Below are 18,452 nucleotides of genomic sequence, written 5' to 3' on the forward strand. Positions count from 1 at the left end.
ATAGATACGTATTAAACACGCTAATCTATAGACCCTACTTTCGCCACAGAAATAGGCAAATTTAAAAAGAGCTCTCAATAAAAAGTCCGAGGATGAACAAAGGAAGGATATATACCTGCTCGTCCTCATCGCGGCAAACCATGTGAAAGTGGCCTTGCCGAGTAAACGCTGATCATGACACCGTACTTTTCGCCTTTTCGCATTCTGCGTAGCGAACGAAAAATTGATCAATGATTAAAAGGCACCGATGCTCAGCTTTCGAAAGAAACACTTGAACTCTATTCATCGAAGAAAAGATTCAAAAGAACCGCATGTAATTGTAATTCGATGCATACCTACAAGCAATTATATTGTTATAATTATGACAGAAAGTTTTGAATGGTACGTGAATGAAATTATGTCAGCTTTATTGAAATACAATTTATTGCAAGAAAAATATGAAATGAAATTAAGATAAGGTAAAAAATTTATAAATTAGGTATTGTAGTTATTTTTCGTTGGTTATCAGTATTATTTATCACATTATCATATTCATCTCATAATAACATTCTTTTTAGACTTGACGAAGAAACCAGTATCGCAAGATTTAAATGTTAAGTTATTGATAAGATGCTTGCTATTTTTTCAAACCGGTCATTAATCCTATGATAGAAATGTTGATAGATCGCAAATGCCACAAATCCAACGTATGAACGATTCGCTTTCTATTGGGTAATACATGTGATCGTATATGTCTTCGTACCGCGCCATACATAAAGCATGAACAACTTTCGATGTTTCGGTTTGCTACAAATAGATTATGAGCGCAAGGACACTTGATTGATTCATCATGCAAAAATATCAAAAGCTTTAATTTCTAAAAATTCGATTATTTGGTCAACGTCACTAATATTTATTTATTTATTTACGGCAATGGTCATGGATACATTTATACATATGAACGAAAAGAAAGTTGTTTAATTTTATTTAATAATTAATATACGATCAATTTGATTAAGCTGAATCAAACATAATAATATTTCATTCTTAATTTAAAAATTGTTTTAAAATGTTTAAATTATTTTACAAAATGCATAATATTATTTTATAAATTTGGTTTGTTTTTATAGAAAGCGGTTTCCTCTGATTTTACGGCGGAAACAACAATTATGCTGATAAAGTGACATCATAAAACACGAGAGAAATTCCTACAAACCTGCAGGTAACTCTATCTAGTGTCACTTTCTAAGATTTACTGAGAAAACTACATATTCCAGTATAAATAATTGAAATATTACAATTCCAAAAATTGCACGTATTATTTTTTTCGAAATGGAGATATATTTAAACACATTTAAGAGAATTTGGATTTATCATATTAACACTTGCTTTTTTTCTAGAAACATAGAAAGTAAAGTACGCAAACAACTTCACATTAATTTTACGAGCTAGCAATTACTCTGCTATTTGTAAATCATATAATAATGTATCTGACACAAGAAGTGTAAAAAAAGGTAAGATTTGTTATACCGATCGTAAAGTATATAAAATTTTAATTACACGTTCTAAATCAAATTCTAATTAAAATATAGTAAAAATCCACATCATATCTTCTGGGATATTATATATTTATATAATTTCCCTGTATTGATCAAGGCCTTATATTTCTTTTACATTTTCCTTAGTCTGCTTTTCTGAAAAGCTTTCAAAATTGATTTTCTCCTAAACCTACTCCAAATCTACCTATTCTTAAATTTTTCCAAAATCCATTTCTTCCCAAATGTTCTCCAAACTCACTTATTATCTCATCTATTAATCCCATTTTTCATTTATCATTCTCAAACTTTCTATTCTCCAAAAAAGCCTCTATGCTCGATCTAGGCTTCTTCGCAAACACGAGATTTCTGAAGCTTTCCGAATATGCTGCTAGGATATATACACAGCACCCACTACCGGATCCGGCACTTTCACCGTTCGTGGAAACCAACGACACATTGATCGAAGCTCTTCTTCCAACTCGTCTTGCGGTCATTATATGATAATTGCATTTACTCGCATCTGCCTCACGTTGGGATGCTTCCACCTGTAGAATGTTTGAAAGCGGTTTCCTATATCTTCACACAAGAGACCTGCAAGCGTGCGCGAGAAAAAGTATGTATCGTGAATTAAAATTACCGTGAGACTGCGATGAAGAAAGTAAAGGAGCGACGTTCGCTATTAAGGTCAAGGCGTAATGAGGAAAACAGAAGGTTGTGCTTTTCATGATTGATTTCCGGCATTTTTCAACCCTCTATAGAATGACGTAATTTATAAGTTATGTATCCTACATACAGTAACGAACATATAAATGGAGAAAGTTTTCATACCAAATTGGACTTAATTTGGCTTGTAATTATTATTCGAAATGAAAAGTTGAAAGCTATTATGTATTTATAGCGCTTCAAAAGTACCAGGAATGTAATCTTAAGGAAGTAAAATCTATAAAGGAAAATCTGAAATATCTTTTATATTATTCTTTCTCATAAGAGAAAATATAAAGATAAGTCTTTCAATAATACAATTCCTATTTATGATGTTGCCGCTGTATCTATTTTTAAATCTTCTTTTGTTTATTTGATATTGTACTAAGAAGATATTTTCTTTACTGATATAAAGGATACATAATACAAGAAGAAGAAAACGATATTTTGTATATAAGGGTTCATAATTGAAAGAAATTAAGGATGAGGAGGAATATATCATAGATTATCTTGGATATATAGAAAAAATGGTATTAAAAGATTATATTAGTGCTATTAATCATGTCATATTAAAAAATCATATTAAATGTAGAAAAATCACATGAAAGTGAATATTGATAAACGAACTGTGTAAATTTTTACTCATCACTTTTTGATCATCATTAGATCAAATTGAGTCAACTGATCGAATGATCCATCGAAAAAAGCGTTTTTCATAATGAGCAGCTCTTACAATTAATCCTTGTTCATTTTCTTACTGAAACTTTCTTCTCATTACGCTATGTCCCACGACTGACCGATTAAGCGTTGATATATCTCAAATGTCGTGGAACGTCTCGCCTTCCTCGATCAATCGTTTTCTTCATCAATGGGTAAGTTTTGATTTATACTATGCTTTCAATCACAAACATATAGGCATTTATATGGGGTGAACTATCTAATTCTTATGTTAACCCTATTAACCCAAGAAAGTGAATAATTGAATATAATTGAATAATTGAATTATGATACTTAAATTGGGTATAAAAAGTATATTCTGCTTCTCAATGTCTAGTATAATGTAAGAATCTTAAGTTCTAACGTGATGTGTCAGATCTGCATAAATATCTTGCATAAATATGTGCATAGTCATTGTCTACAACGATGCTTGTTCCAATGAAATCTTCACAATAATGCTTCGTGAGCGATCGTATCGTATTAAATCTGTTTTAACATTCTAATATGTTTTCTTAGTGACAACATGACTGATAAAACTTGTTCTTCAGTTTCGAAAGTCGTTTCCCTTTATATTTTCATCTTAAAGTTTCGGGAATGATTGGCCAGTCATACCATTTCCGGCGTCTTCTCATCTTTTCTGCTGTCTTCCTCGTCTTTTTCACTCTTCTCATCCTACAAGAGTTGTCACGCGCACGAGAACTGGAGAAAGTAAAGGTCGTGAGCGATGAATCGCGACCCTGAGGACCCTGAGATGTGCCGGTTCCCTTGAATCTCATCTTATCCTTAGAAAGCATCTTTCATCTCTCTTCTTGTCGGATCTTCCTCTTGTTTCGTAGAAACTAAGCGCTTTCATCTGTCGGGAATTAATCTCTAACTGTGTGGACACGGTTCTTCTGTGTTTGCGACCTAATGCCTGCGCTTGGGAATCGAGAAGATCTTCGCACTTTTACTTACAGGGTGGGCTAATAAAAAGTAGTATAAATAAGAAATAAGAAGTATTTTCTCGAATAATAGAATGATTTTATTTGATATAGAAATTGATAAGAGATTAAAAACGAGATCATTAAAGATTATTTTAATGAAATTTCTACAAACTTGGATGATAAAATAATAATGTTTGGTTAGAATAGGAGCAGAAGAGCTTTCATATTGCATTGATAATCTCTTTTTGCAGAAGACGCTAAATCATGTTTATTTGCAAAGTGTTTCTGTTTATGAGAAGTTGTAATCAAACAAATTTATCTCGAGTGTTTTAAATGAAATCATATAACTTTACAAGTATCTGAAATGTTGTTAAAACGAAAATCGTGTATATTATATCTTATACGTGTATCTAATCGAATAAGAATTTAGAGTACCTTAAACGAATAAAATAATTAATTAAAATAAAAAGTGAACAAGTGTAGTAGATTAGATAAATCATACTGCTATTATCGCCTTAAGTTTATAAAAAAGATTTATGTATTCCGATTTATCGCATGAGTAAAAGCTAAATACTGTAAAAGTATTTTTAAACAAACATTATCTGTGTTTAATAATGATAAATAGAAATTATTACGATAAACTTCATATGAGAATCGAAATTTGTAGTTGTTTGCAATTGCAGTTGGAGTTAAATGTTTCTATAGATGTGGCAGTTACGATTTTAGTCAGTTTTAACTCACTTTCATCCAGTATGAATTTTCTGTGGCTTCTCTTGTCAAACAGAGAAATTTATTTCGTGTTACGTCCATTCGTTGCGAGCCGCACATTGTTCTACCAGGAATTGAGAAGCTTCGAGTCATTAATTACTCGTAAACAAATAATTCCTTCGCGTAGAAACGCTTATTTAAAGGCGAAAATTCATTAAACAAACTAATAAAATACACCTTACTCATAAAACTGGATACTACAAGTTAATTCTACATTTCTAATATTTTCAATTACTAGTTCCTTTAGGATTCGAATATTTTTCCATTTATTCATATTAAAATATAACATAAAATTTATAAATATTCCAATTGGAATATTCACATATTATATTTTACGTGAAACGGAAAGAATTCGTAAATTAAAAAAAATGTACTTTATTACGGTAACATACAGAAACATTGTACAAAAATATCTATATCTACATATACTTCCGTGAGGAATCGTTATTTACAAGTAAACAAAGAAAATAATTATATTCGATTTGTCATACATGGCTTGTTCAAGCACGAATGACGATTCTTACTCTACTATGTAACGCGGAATCGTATAGAATTTCCTATTTTGACTACCGGTTCTTTTAAGACGCATGGCAGAATTTATTTTAAAGACTTTACATTTTTGCTAATCGACAGTAGGTTCTGTTGTACATGAATATTAATGTTAATTTCCCAATAGTAATGTCCCTAATTTAAGATTTAATCAGAAACATAATTAAACAGAAAATCTCAATCAGAACAACAAACAGAATACAAATGATAAGATCTCTTGATAATAATCTCTCGAAACAAATATTCAAAAGAAAAAAATAATTAATTAAACATTTCACCTAGAAAAAAGGTAGAATACGAGCAATAATCTCGCAGCAAAATAATTTCTCGATATCTCTCCAAAAAAGAGAAAGATATTATTGTTCTTCTATACTAAAATCATTTGACATCAATAACTTCAAAATTTTCCATTATAAAATTACTCATTAACGTGACATTCTTTCGCTACCAAGAATAAAGTCTCCTCTTTTCCACGGTACTTTCACGTGATTTTACATGGTTTACATGGCTTCCTACAGACATAAAATAAGAAAATCTGGACTCCGTTACCGTAATCGCAAACAACAGCGGAGTCCTCGTTTTTTCTCCGAAAGGCGAAAGAGAACAAAAAGAACGCAAGGATGGCGACTTTCGCGATTCGCGAACCTTTGACCCCTGTCCTCAGGCTACGGCTATACTAGCAAAAAATTTGAACAACAATGAACGATTTTATCGTCCAGATGAGTAAAGATCGAACGAAGAATCTCATGGCAGAAGTTTTACTTGTATCCATGGTGTTCGTCGTGGTGAGGTTCAGCCTGTACCCAAACTTTCTCCCAAACGGGCTTCCATATCTTTTTCCACGCTGGTACCTGTACGTCCTTCCACACTGGCACCCATTTGCTCTTCCACTCGTCCTTCCATACCTGCTTCTTCTGTGTTACCCAAATTTGCTTCTTCTCAGGTACCCAGACCTGAACCGATTCCTCTTTCCAAACCAATTTCTTGTCGCTAACCCAAACCTGTTTCTTTTCAGTTTTCCAGATCTGTTTCCATTCAGCTTTCCACTCTAGTTTCTTCTCACTAACCCAGACTTGCTTCTTCTCTGTCCTCCAGATCTTTTTCCATACAGGTTTCCAAATCAGTTTCTTCTTCCAAAGATCATGGCTGGTATACTGCCAACCATGATGATCCTTACCAACATATTGCTCACCAGGAATACCTATTTTAATCCACTCAGGAACCCAGACCTTCTTCCAGTCAGGTACCTGAACTTCTTTCCATATAGGTACCTGTACTTCTTTCCAAACTGGCTTCCAAACTTTTTTCCAGGCTGGTACTTGGACCTCTTTCCACGCTGGCACTTGGATCTCCTTCCAAATAGGCTTCTGGACTTTCTTCCAAACTGGTACCTTAACTTCTTTCCACGCTGGAACCTGAACTTCCTTCCAAACAGGTACTTGAACTTTTTTCCATTCTTGTTTCCAGATTAATTTCTGTTCTGTTTTCCAGATCTGCTTCCATTCTGCTTTCCACGTTAATTTCTTCTCCCATTTTCCTTGAGGTTGAGCTGGTGGCCCATAGGATTGCGCTGGTGGACCATAGGATTGCGCTGGTGGTCCATAAGATTGCGCTGGGGGACCATAAGATTGTGCTGGAGCACCATAGGAAGTTGATAATCCTCCACTACCACCACCACCATGGTGGTCTCCTCCTCCTCCTCCTCCTCCTCCTCCATGGTGATCTCCTCCAAATGAACCTTGGTCGCCTCCGAAGGATCCATGACCGCCTCCGAAGGATCCATGACCGCCTCCGGAGGATCCATGACCGCCTCCGGAGGATCCATGACCGCCTCCGAAGGATCCATGACCACCTCCAAAGGATCCATGGTCACCTCCAAAAGATCCATGACCACCTCCATTTCCATGATCATCACCAAAGGATCCACCGCTGCTATATCCTTGATCGCCTCCAAAAGAACCGTGATCAACACCGTGATCGGATGGAGCACCATAGGAAGAGGATGGGCCTGCTGGAGCGCCATAACTGGATGATGGTGCACCATAAGAAGAGGATGGGCCTGCTGGAACGCCATAACTAGACGATGGTGCACCGTAAGAAGAGGATGGACCTGATGGAACACCATAACTGGACGATGGTGCACCGTAAGAAGAGGATGGACCTGATGGAGCACCATAACTGGATGATGGTGCGTTATAGGAAGAGGATGGTCCTGATGGTGCGTGATAGGAAGAAGATGGTCCTGATGGTGCACCGTAAGAAGAGGAAGGTGTACCATAGGAGGAAGATGGTGGTGGCGGAGCACCGTAAGAATCAGATGGTGCGTTGTAGGAGCTTCCTACATTTGGAACTCCATAAGAAGTCGCAGGTGGGCCATATTGGCTTGGAGGTGGGCTTAGAGGTGCTCTGAAATTTGTAATTATTTTTTTTTATATTAAAATATTTGTTTTGTATAATATTATTATTATTACTATATACAATATAATACAAAATACTTAATCGCATGTGTTTATACAAATTCATATTTTTATGAACTTAGTTAAAAAAATAAGATCTAAGCAAAAATCTATTTTATCCTCTAAATATTATAACGAATACTTTTGGTTTTTTATATATTTTTACGTATGATGTACATTGTATGCATTTCTGTACTTTTAAATTTCCCATAAATGTGTAAATATCCGCTAACTATTCACTATTAATTAAATACGATTTTTTAATTCATACATCTATTGTTACAAATTTCACAGCTATTTATTTCGCCAATTAATTACAAAGTCATCTACTCACTCTTTCTTGGTCCTTATCGGGTCCCCAAGAGCAGAGACGAAAAGGAAGCAACACAGGAATAACTGCAAAGATTATTTTTTAATTACCAATTATTTAAGAATTATTACTTCCTTTCGCATCTATAATTTATTCATTTATTTCACATCTTTATTTATTATCAGGCATACGAGATAGGCAAGTATACAAACAATAAAGAAGGAGTAAAATATATAATATTTACGGAAATGTAAATGAAATCGAGTCGGTATCATCTATCGAAAGAAAATACACTCATCGTCTAAGCAGAGATGCAAATGAACCAATCATGGTACGTTAGTCATCTAGGTGACTCTAGTGACTGTATAATACATAATTATACTAGGTATATACCTAGTAACACAGTAACAACCTCTAAATATTCAACCAACTGCAGATACAATCTACTGTGTTCTAACTGAAACAGTACCTCGTACACGAGCATTATACTTATAATTACAGGCTGATTTCAATCTATATTCCGCTCGACCTTCACGCGTTATCTCTCTTTACATCTTGACCATCGATCACGCGAGCGTTCAAGTACCTCTTATACTTTATTCCATACGCTAAAATTGAAAATTTGAAAAGAGGAGAAGAATTTTAATAGAGATATCTTTGTAGAGGTGTAGTCGCCCTTAGTGAAATTAATTGAGCTGTTTCTTGATTATGAATCCATTCAGAATTAACAATTGATGAAGTAGTAATTAATTCTAATCAAATCGATATTAATTCCAACAAATGTGAATTAAATAGGTTCTGCAATATGCATTTAAACATAAAAAGAAGAGCAAAATTAAAAATTTTCATTGTTGGGTATCACATACAGTTATCAAAGTTACAATTTTTTTTCATTTGAACTGTGTCTGTATAGTATCAACCTCTGACAAAGCTAATTGCAATTGCAAAATAATTTGTCTTTCATATTTCTCCCAGAACAATAGAAGTTACATTCAAAAACTTCATCTTTAATAACAATAATTTTGCTACGCTTGCAACTTCATCCCAGTAATATTCTTTTCTTTTTAAATTAAAAATAACGATAAGAAGTTGCACAAAACTCAAAGACCAAAAGAGAAGAGTAATTTTCAACAAGAAAAACAGTTCATGGAGAAGATCGATAACCACTTTTTCTGCAAACGTCTTTAAAAAGTTACGAATGATATATCTTGTAGGATGGTTTACGATCGTCTCTCTCAAAAATGAAAGTGACCGCGTGCAAACTAACGAACGGACATAAACAAGACCAGGAATGGGGTCAACGGTGGCCCCCTTTTTCCTCTTCTTTTTCCCCTTTACCAACGTGGAAACAGGAGCTTGATCGTGAAACTCGTAGCTGTTCATTAACGCCAGGAAGACCGACGGGAAAGTGGGCCTCTCAGTTTCGGTTCTCGCTCCGAAACGTGTTTGCTTTTTATTTTGGTCGGCAGCCATTTTGGTGAACCGGCTTACCACTGGCCTTCCTGTTACGTTGATTACCGTAAGCCACAGTTGCTTTGTCAAGATCAATACCCGGACCGATCCAAGAGAGTAATAACCCGAAGATTACTACAATTTTTCAATTTTTAATTTTTTTAGGGAATGAAATTTTCAGTCTTTGATTAAAAAATACACCGTTGTCAATGACATTTTAAGATGAAAAGTCTTTTGAAAAATTATGATATTGTTACAGGCTTTTAAGTGTCAGATTAAAAAATATGCTATTATAGACGATATCTTTTAATAAGAAAATATTCTGAGAACATTACCACGATACTGGAATTTAAAATCAGAGATTAGCAAATAAGCTATTGTCAAGAGTATTTAAAAAAGATTATCACTATGTTATTATAGGTAATTGTTTCAGAATAAACTAACAATTTTAGAGATAAATTTTAATCATATTAACTTGTATCAAGGTTGATGGTCTGTTAATTGATTGAATCAATGATAATATCGATAATCCAAATTTATGAAAGTATCGGGAAAGTTGTTGAAGATGACATTAACCTAACGATAGAAAGGCAAAAGTGTGACATCTCGGCATATTCTTTCACATATAGATACATTAAAGATAAACCGCTGAACAATCACTAAGAATTGATGTGAAGAGCTTACAAATTTCAAGGTATGACGTTTGAGAAAAGAAATGTTGTAGAAATGAATAATTTAATGGAATTGGAATTTTTTTACAGAAATAGATTTCCGTAACTGTGTTAAATGTGGAAGGTGAACGAGTTTCTGATATCTTTGGTACAATTTTACGAAAGATGATCATTCGAGGCACGAGCACAACGTTCGACTTTCCATTCTGCACAACGTGAAGCGACGAGAATACTTACTTAGGATAGCTCCTAGAAAATAGCATCGACGTACTGAATTCGGTGACTCGAACGGAATGTTAACTTCACCAACTATTCGTGAACGAAACTATATAGTTTGGTTTCTATCAACATTTCAAATGTAACCTTACTCGCAGAAAAGATAAACGAGGGAGATTTTCAAGAAATTCCTCAGGTCAGTAGTATGACACGAAGAAGGAAATGGAACCTGCTAATAAAATATTCATTCAGAATTGCAATTTGAACTTTTCGAGAAGTTCTTCAATGTAGTAGTGTGACATCAAAATGATACCTACTGATCTACAATTCATGATTTCTGGAATTTTTAGATTCAAAAATCAAGGAATTCAGAAATTTTTGATGAGCAAAATTTTCATGTTTTAGTATAGACAAGTTCAATATTCCTAACAAGAGAATTCAACTTTATCTTCAAAGAACCAAGAATCACTATATAACCACGAAGACCAACCGTTATAATGCTATGATACATTGAGACACGTGATATGAAGATTCACTGTCACTCTGACTTTTAAAACCAACCTACTATTCTACTTGATATCTCGAAGAACAAAACTCTATTAACACGTCCACTGTGGATCGCAATGATTGAATTTCATTAACTACAATGTTATATACTACCAGTGAAAAATGATACAAGTGTTTCTTCTTCTATCAAGATAAATACAAGAAGCATACATATAAGCATAAAATACATATGACGAAATAGTATATTAATATTAGGTTGTCCGAAAAGTTTCTTTCGTTTCATAAGGTGATAATAGATGAACAACAATTTCTGTTTTATATTATTTTATTGAATTAGGTATGATCCATTTCGTTATATTTCTATTATTATGTTCGTGCATAATTCAATAAACTAATATAAAACAAAAAACATTGCGCTTCTATTATTTCCTTATAAAATGAAAGAAACATTTCGGATAACCTAATATTTAAAATCATACAAATTTCTCTACTAAAGAAATGATTAACTTTACCAATTTCTCAAATTAAAAATTTTGTCACTTGTACCACTTTTTTCTTGAACTACTCGAACAGTTTCCATATAACACTTGTCTGTATGTTACAAAACTTTACGTGAATTACTATTCTTTATAACAATTATTATTTATCTTTTTCCACAATTTTGTGATTTCTTGCGTTCCACGTTTAATTCGGTATCCTATCCGTACAATCCAATGGTTCGCATAGTTCGCAATGAACGTGTTAATTCACCAAAGCTCGGTTCCAATAACTCTCTCATCACTCCTCCGCGAGTATCGTTAAAAGATATCACATTTCTTTTGTTCCACAGATACACTTATACTACACGAATCCGTGCCACGAAACAATAGTGACAAAGATGATGACAAAAATTGGACACTGACCAGGCTAGACCGCATCTTCACAAGTTTGAGGGGTGTCGTTCACCGCGCGATGACGAGGAAAAAACGGCAAAGGCTGCCGCCTTTATTATTATTATTATTCTTTTTTTTTTTTTGGTTACGGTTCGTCACTCCTCTGACGAATTCCTCGTGGCTACGGTGCCTTTTATAGCGAATGTTTCCTCCGCCTAGACGGCTAGTCGCCCTAAGCATAGAGATATTTCGAGGAGGGGTATATCCATGAGTGCATCCGCAACGCTATACGGGGGTCTCTGTGGCGCTTACATCCTCAACTCACCTCTGGAGGGGATCTACAACGCGTTATGATCATCGTCGAAGGTAAAAGGGGCATTTGGGTGCCATCACCGTACCAGACGCGAAACGTGGATTTTTTTCAGAACGTTGTGTTACTCGTCCTACTCGTTTAATCAGGTGAACACTTTCGAGTCAGGTTGCTGGCTGGAAGCTCTTTCCATTGCCTGATTGTTTTTAGTGAAGGCAGACAGTTCGTCTTTTTATATGAAAATATTAACAAATTCTTTTTTAAAAGATACAAGTAAAGTGTATTGTCCAGGGGAGATTAAATCTTCATAACTAGCAGTGGATTCAGATATAGTATACTTAATAATGGTGGGATCAAATATAATAAGATAGATAGAATCTATTGTGCATACTTACAGTTTATCTGATTTGTGTTCGAGTCTGTTTAAAGATTCTTTTGCAGAATTCTTTTTAGATATTTTAAAGCATGTTAGTAGGATTTTAAGTAGAAATTTAACTACAAAGATTGGAACATCTTATTAGCATATAGAGAGAGAAGATAATAAGTCCTATTTTTAAGTAGATTCACACCTTTTCAAGTACTTCAAAATTATGTAACATTTTCATGTCTAATCAAATCTTGATCAAGTAAATTCGAATCCCTTGCAAATACATGCTTTAATCAAAAGTTGAAACTGCAGCAAAATTGTAGTATACATTGTACATAATATAACTTTCTTTTTTTTCTCATTTTCAAAAATAAAAAAATAAAACCTTGATATATCTTCCTAGAAAGAATTTTTGGCAAACTTCGAATTCATTCTTATTAGAACTCATCTTGTAGATGTAAATTAAGGAAATGATGCAGCAGCATGAAAAATCTACATCAGTCTACACTCTACGCATAGAAGATCAATTAACATTGTAGAATTGACTCATTAAAGATAAGCCAGTCTCTTGAATCCTGGTATCCGAGTATATACAAGAAAGAACATTGTACGGCTGTGTATTTGTTTGCTTTCACTGCTAAAACAGTTAAAGCGTTTTATGCAATCGTCTATACCCGCTGGATCTCCAACTCGCATGTAATTCCAGGAAAGCGCTGAACGTTACAAAACGGCAACCAATTGGTATTTTCCAATGTCATAATTTCTATTAATCATTCGATTGTAGCCTCCTTGAAAGTCAGATATACCATACTTAATATGCATGCAATATAATTTTAAGTATAATTGATTACGATGGGATGAATTATTTAATGTTGGGTTGTTTTGAAAGTTCCTAAAGCTTCTGGAAATTTATATTATGTCGTGTTGTATATTTGACTGGAATAACAATCTGAGAAAGAACTTTTTATTATGAATCTTTGACAAATAATAAAATAGCTTGTAAAAATTATTTCGGAGAATTAATGAAAAAAAGACAAGAAATTAGTCAAGAAAGCAATTATAAAACTGTGCCATGATGCATGATGATTAAAATACATCGATAAGAAAGATCTACATTTAACAAAATATTGATTTTATAAAAATATATTTTCTGTTATAAAATTTTTTTAACATTTTGCTAAAAAGTTTACGAACAATCCAATATAGATAATTGACGAATTATTACGATAGCACCTCTTCCACTACTCCTCTCATTTCCATGAGGAACATCTAATTTGACTAAATCAGACATTTGAAACATCTAATATTTTTCATCCCAACATGCTCTTTTCTTAGGTAAAACACAATTTCCTAATAATCTTTAATTCTAAATTTCTAGAAATTTTCTCAAATTCCATTCACTTTATCAATCTTAATTGGTTGCTTATCGTCATACAGATTCGTTAATCTCCAAATATTGAATTAATGACGATTTCCAATCTCATTTTAGGGATCAGGTAGTTTGGTAACACGTGTGATCGTCGATTAATTTTTCTTTCTCCCGCCGAGAACGGAGAGAAATTTGAATCCACCTGTCTTCTGTTAGAGATTTCGTTGCCCAACCAAATCGACCACGCAGCAGGGACCACTGTCTCGATTACGCAAACTGTCAGTAAAGATTAGATACTATGTGAGAGTTGTCGTGAACGAGGAATGGGAACATTATCGGTCGTACTCCGTATAAAATATTAATGACCCTCGGGGAGCTCGCGAAATTCACTTACTTGTCATGGAAACGTGCTTTGATCATCGACTCGTAATGAAACTTTTGTTTCGATTGACTTAAGAGAGTGAAGAAGACAAGAACACGTCTAAAAACGAGAGAAAGGACGCAGGTATTAAGAGGAAGCATGCAGAGTTCTTGTCGAATATGGAGAGAAATTGACATAATCGACTTTTGATCTTTATGTTATTTTTAATCTTCAAAATTTGTTCATCTTTCCCACATATTTCACTTTTCCAGCTTTTCAGCCCTGTCTGCCATTTCTAATCTTTTGAACTTTGTTGATTTTGCCTTTCTTTTTATCTTTAATCTTCTGAACTTGTTCTTAATATTTTTAATCTTACCTATATTTTTCATCTTCTTAACTTTTGTAGTATTTCTTAGCTTTCAGCGTTTCAACTTTGACTTACGAAAATTCTGGATCCTCTTCCAGTTTCATCGTTAAGATTGATATTCTAGTAAATCTTGAAATACTGGAATTATGATCAAATCATTAAATTGCAAGTAATTATTTAATTAAAAGATAATTACTGAAATTTATGGAAATCAGGCTATCATATCTATATCATAATCATATCTATAGTAACAGTTTGTACGAAATTGGTATCTTTCGTTGTTTAATTAGTGCTTAAATTTGAAAAATCTGCGGAATGTCCAACTGGATTTGACGAGAACAATTGACTAATTTACGAGCGTGCTCCTACTAATACGTCGCCAATAGTTTATGGTTCTTTCTCTTTGAATAATTATTCCACAACATCCTCTTGGAATTTCAAAAATGAATCTTTAAAAGGACAATTAATACTCAACTTTCTAGAAAGGACTATTCTTTTTTATCCTTTTCTTTTAATGAGTTTAAACATAATAACATGACATAAATTTTCCTACGTTTTACAATTCCTTATGTAAATGCTCACATTCCTTTTAGACATATGGTACAGATATGCCCTACCATTTCTCATATCTCTTAATAATTCTAGATCCGGTTTTATTTATTCCCTCAACGTAATATGGAAACTAGCCAACCTATTTGTATTCTAATAATGTTGGCTTATTTTTCAGCTCTCCTTTTAAACCTCTTTAAAACAGCTATAACTGTTTCTCCTTTCATTTTCTTTTCATTTATTTCCTTGTTTTCCTTTCGTATAAATTCCTTTTCATACTTCTATTAGCACATGGTCGACTTATCTCTCTTGTTATATCTAATAAATTATTACTTATTTAATAATAATAACTAACAATAATAGAAACATGATTCAATATAAAATTTTAACAAACTTTCCTTTAATGAAAGAGGGGAAAAATACTTATAATGTTCTAAAGTAAAAAAGAGAAAGAAACCACACAGTACATTCAGAAGCAAGTATATTGGAACCTCCAACCTGGAAGTGCATTTAGCTGACTTAGAATGTGGGTGAGGACGCGACAAATCGGAGAAACGCATCGGAGGCCACAACGTGAGAAGATGCTCACAAACGACTTGTTTGAAACGAAGTGCACACAATAAACGTTTTACCGCCAAGAAACTACATCAACTCGATTGTACCTTTTAAAGAGTCACTTTGACTTTCTTTAGATTCTCCTCGTGGCCTGCTATTCGATTTAATACCTTTCACCGGTACCATCCTTTATTTCCGTAACAGCGTTAGAACGACACGGAAGTAAGACTCTTTGTGACCCCTGGAAACACTTACTATGGAACATACATATGTAGAATATTAATAAAGTAATAGCTTCCGATATTTGAGCACCAATGAATGTAAGTATTATAATGTACCTCTTGAAATTGCCCTACTTCTCAGAATTCTTTCTTGTTCTGAAAATTTTCTTGTTATATAGAAAGTGTATATTGGTGAAATTATGTGATTATTATTCGATGAAATGCATTTACAAATTATACTTCTTCTCAATATTGCCTTTAATTTTGAAGATCCTCTTGTTCTAAAAAAAAGTGAATATTGTTATTTAGATAACAGTCATATTTTTCAGAAGAACAATCATAGAAAAAAATAATGCATCCTAAAATTATCTTACTACTTAATCTTTTTTCTGATTTTAAAAATCTTTCCCTGAAAAATAATATTGATAGAATAATATACTAAACGTAAATTTTAAAATATTTATGTATTAAAGTAAATAAATACAAATAATAATTATAAAATTTTGAAGCATAGGTACAATTTCTGAAGGAAATGAAAGTAAATCCTCTTGACCTTACAAGAAATAACGTTTCTGAAGGAAAGTTCTCTAATACTAGGTCGCGACCAAAAATTGCTCCGAACGTAAACTATTGCTTTCTTGATCTCGATGCATCAGCAGAGAAAATAGCATAGAGAATATCGCGAGTTTCTCGCTTCCAATAAAAGTACCGTTGACCCTGCTATCATCTTCATACCGAGTGTAGACCGTGAGATACACGCGCCAGTATATGTGTTTCGTATTTTCGAGTGAAAGTTCAAGCGTTCTGCATGAAATGAAAATCGCCATTCTTCCTTGGAAAATTAGACGTTTCAATTAACACAGCATCATTAATTCTTTTAAGTGCACGTCACTGCATCAATAATAAATTGCAGCTAACAGTATGATGCATCACGCTCGTATGCATATCGTTGTAATTAAATACAAATACTAATTAGACCAATTATTACTTTCTTTTTCTTTCAATCTTTATTTTTATAGATTTTAAAATATAGAATTGACTAAAAATCGTTTTTGCCTCTTCAAATAAAATTTAAAGAACATGTTGTTGAATCATATTTAATATAATAATTATATAATAATTTCTAATATAATAATTTAAATTTGATTCCTTAATTTTGGAGCATTTAATTTTATTTTTCTCAGTCTATGGGATAAAATAATAAATAAAATGTAATAAAACAGAATGTTGAGTACAAAATAATATTAAATACTCCAAAAATAAGTAATCCATCTCAAATTACTGTAATTATATCTAATCCAAAAATACTAGTTGTGTGTTAAATAATATATTGTCCATTTGATGTAATAATGCCAACTTTCATTATTCCATTTTCAAAGAATTTCCGATATTTTTTCCTTCTAAATAATTATTGTTACGTTTCTCATGAACATTTGATTGAAACGTATGTATAATGTTAAAAATCAAACAGTATAGTCTTTGTGGTTCTATTTGAAATATAGTTCCTGATGAAAATTTTCAGATACACGTGTGAAAGATTCCAGCCACTGAAAGTCGTCATTACGCTCATGATCAGGTCACTTTGACTTTCTTTCGATTTAGGGTTGCAGCTGTCTTCTCCGCACTTTATATTCCAAAGGATAATGGTGCTTGGTTACTTTCACTGTGCCTGGAGCGGAGATCCGAATCATTCCATAAACAAGCATGATCATCGTCCCTCGCTACTTAAAAGTTCGTTTTAAAAGTAGAGGGATCATTACATCGTGTCTTATTTTATTTCTCTACGTTCGGGATCATTTCGAAATGTATGTGATTTGTATATGATTACTGGTATAGAAGCAGCTCGAATTAAATTGACATAACAATTATGAAATGTATAATAACCTACAATAAGTAGGGAAAAAAGATTGATATCATACCTACTTTTTAATCAATTCAAAGGATTACATATCAAAACATACTTTAAATATGTGAAGATTATCGTAAAGCAAATTTCACTTTTTAAAAAACAAGTATTTCTAAAAATCTACTTTCATTGCGAATTAATTAATTAACGTTATTCAATTTACAAATATTTTGAACTTCATGGTATTATGAGCTTTGGTTAGTATATAAATGTTATAATAAATACAATAGTATATAAATACCTTTTATAGCCACTGTAATACATACAATATAAACATAAATGTTTTCTATGAAAGTGTCCAAATACTTTTATAAGCCATAGTAATATCTAACCATTTAATACATACATGTATATAATTCATTTTTCGTTGGTGACATGATAAGTAAAAGAGAAATATTCGAGCCATGCCAAAATATACAGTCGTGAAAAGTAATTGAGCAATAAAACGTAAGTAGGTTTTTACGTTTTTCTTCGTTTAATCAATATGAATTTCCTGCCTTATCTGTTGCTTTTACGAAGATTGAATCATTGCTTTCCATATTCTATCTACAATTATTTTCCAACAGAAACGTGAGTACGCGCCAATTTTAAACTTCATGTTTCACTCCATATTTAGTTAAGCTCCTTATGTTAAAAAACATTAAAAAAATTAAAGTATAAATTTCTTTTGTACTATGAATTATTATTGAGTTTAGTATATTACAATAAAAAAATTGAAATTTAATATTGTTTGTGGTTCATATCTTTGAAAATGTATGTGGACAAGGATCAATCGTCATAAGTTCTC

General features: G+C 32.8%; 1 protein-coding gene and 1 long non-coding RNA gene across 4 annotated transcripts; both read right to left on the minus strand.

Annotated features, from left to right (window-relative positions):
• Positions 1–5,276: 5,276 nt before the first annotated feature.
• LOC138178838 (uncharacterized) lies at positions 5,277–11,879 on the minus strand. Of its 2 annotated transcripts, XM_069111133.1 has the most exons (4): positions 11,691–11,879; positions 7,967–8,028; positions 7,029–7,582; positions 5,277–6,986 (listed from the first exon to the last, which is right to left on the minus strand). In XM_069111133.1, exons 1-4 carry the CDS (start codon positions 11,703–11,705, stop codon positions 5,935–5,937), a joined length of 1,683 nt encoding a protein of 560 aa, XP_068967234.1. In that variant the 5' UTR covers positions 11,706–11,879; the 3' UTR covers positions 5,277–5,934. The 2 variants fall into 2 exon arrangements, with proteins under 2 accessions (XP_068967234.1, XP_068967229.1); XM_069111128.1 differs by having other exon boundaries at positions 5,277–7,582.
• Positions 11,880–13,042: 1,163 nt separating this feature from the next.
• Positions 13,043–18,185, minus strand: LOC138178980 (uncharacterized). 2 transcript variants are annotated; one of them, XR_011172891.1, is made up of 5 exons: positions 16,318–18,185; positions 15,877–16,040; positions 15,646–15,792; positions 14,101–14,572; positions 13,043–13,982 (listed from the first exon to the last, which is right to left on the minus strand). It is a non-coding gene; the product is annotated as an uncharacterized LOC138178980 (long non-coding RNA). The 2 variants fall into 2 exon arrangements; XR_011172890.1 differs by having other exon boundaries at positions 13,044–14,572.
• Between the last annotated feature and the right edge of the window lie 267 nt (positions 18,186–18,452).

Source organism: Bombus flavifrons, chromosome 1 (assembly GCF_040668555.2).
Source record: "Bombus flavifrons isolate JBK064 chromosome 1, iyBomFlav1_principal, whole genome shotgun sequence".
NCBI lineage: Eukaryota > Metazoa > Arthropoda > Insecta > Hymenoptera > Apidae > Bombus > Bombus flavifrons.

Bases quoted from the DNA above. Each gene is read 5' to 3' on its own strand.
- LOC138178838 (XM_069111128.1), bottom strand. The intron at 7,583-7,966 runs GTGAGTAGATGA...TACAAATTTCAG, and splicing joins CCGATAAGGACCAAGAAAGA to AGCACCTCTAAGCCCACCTC.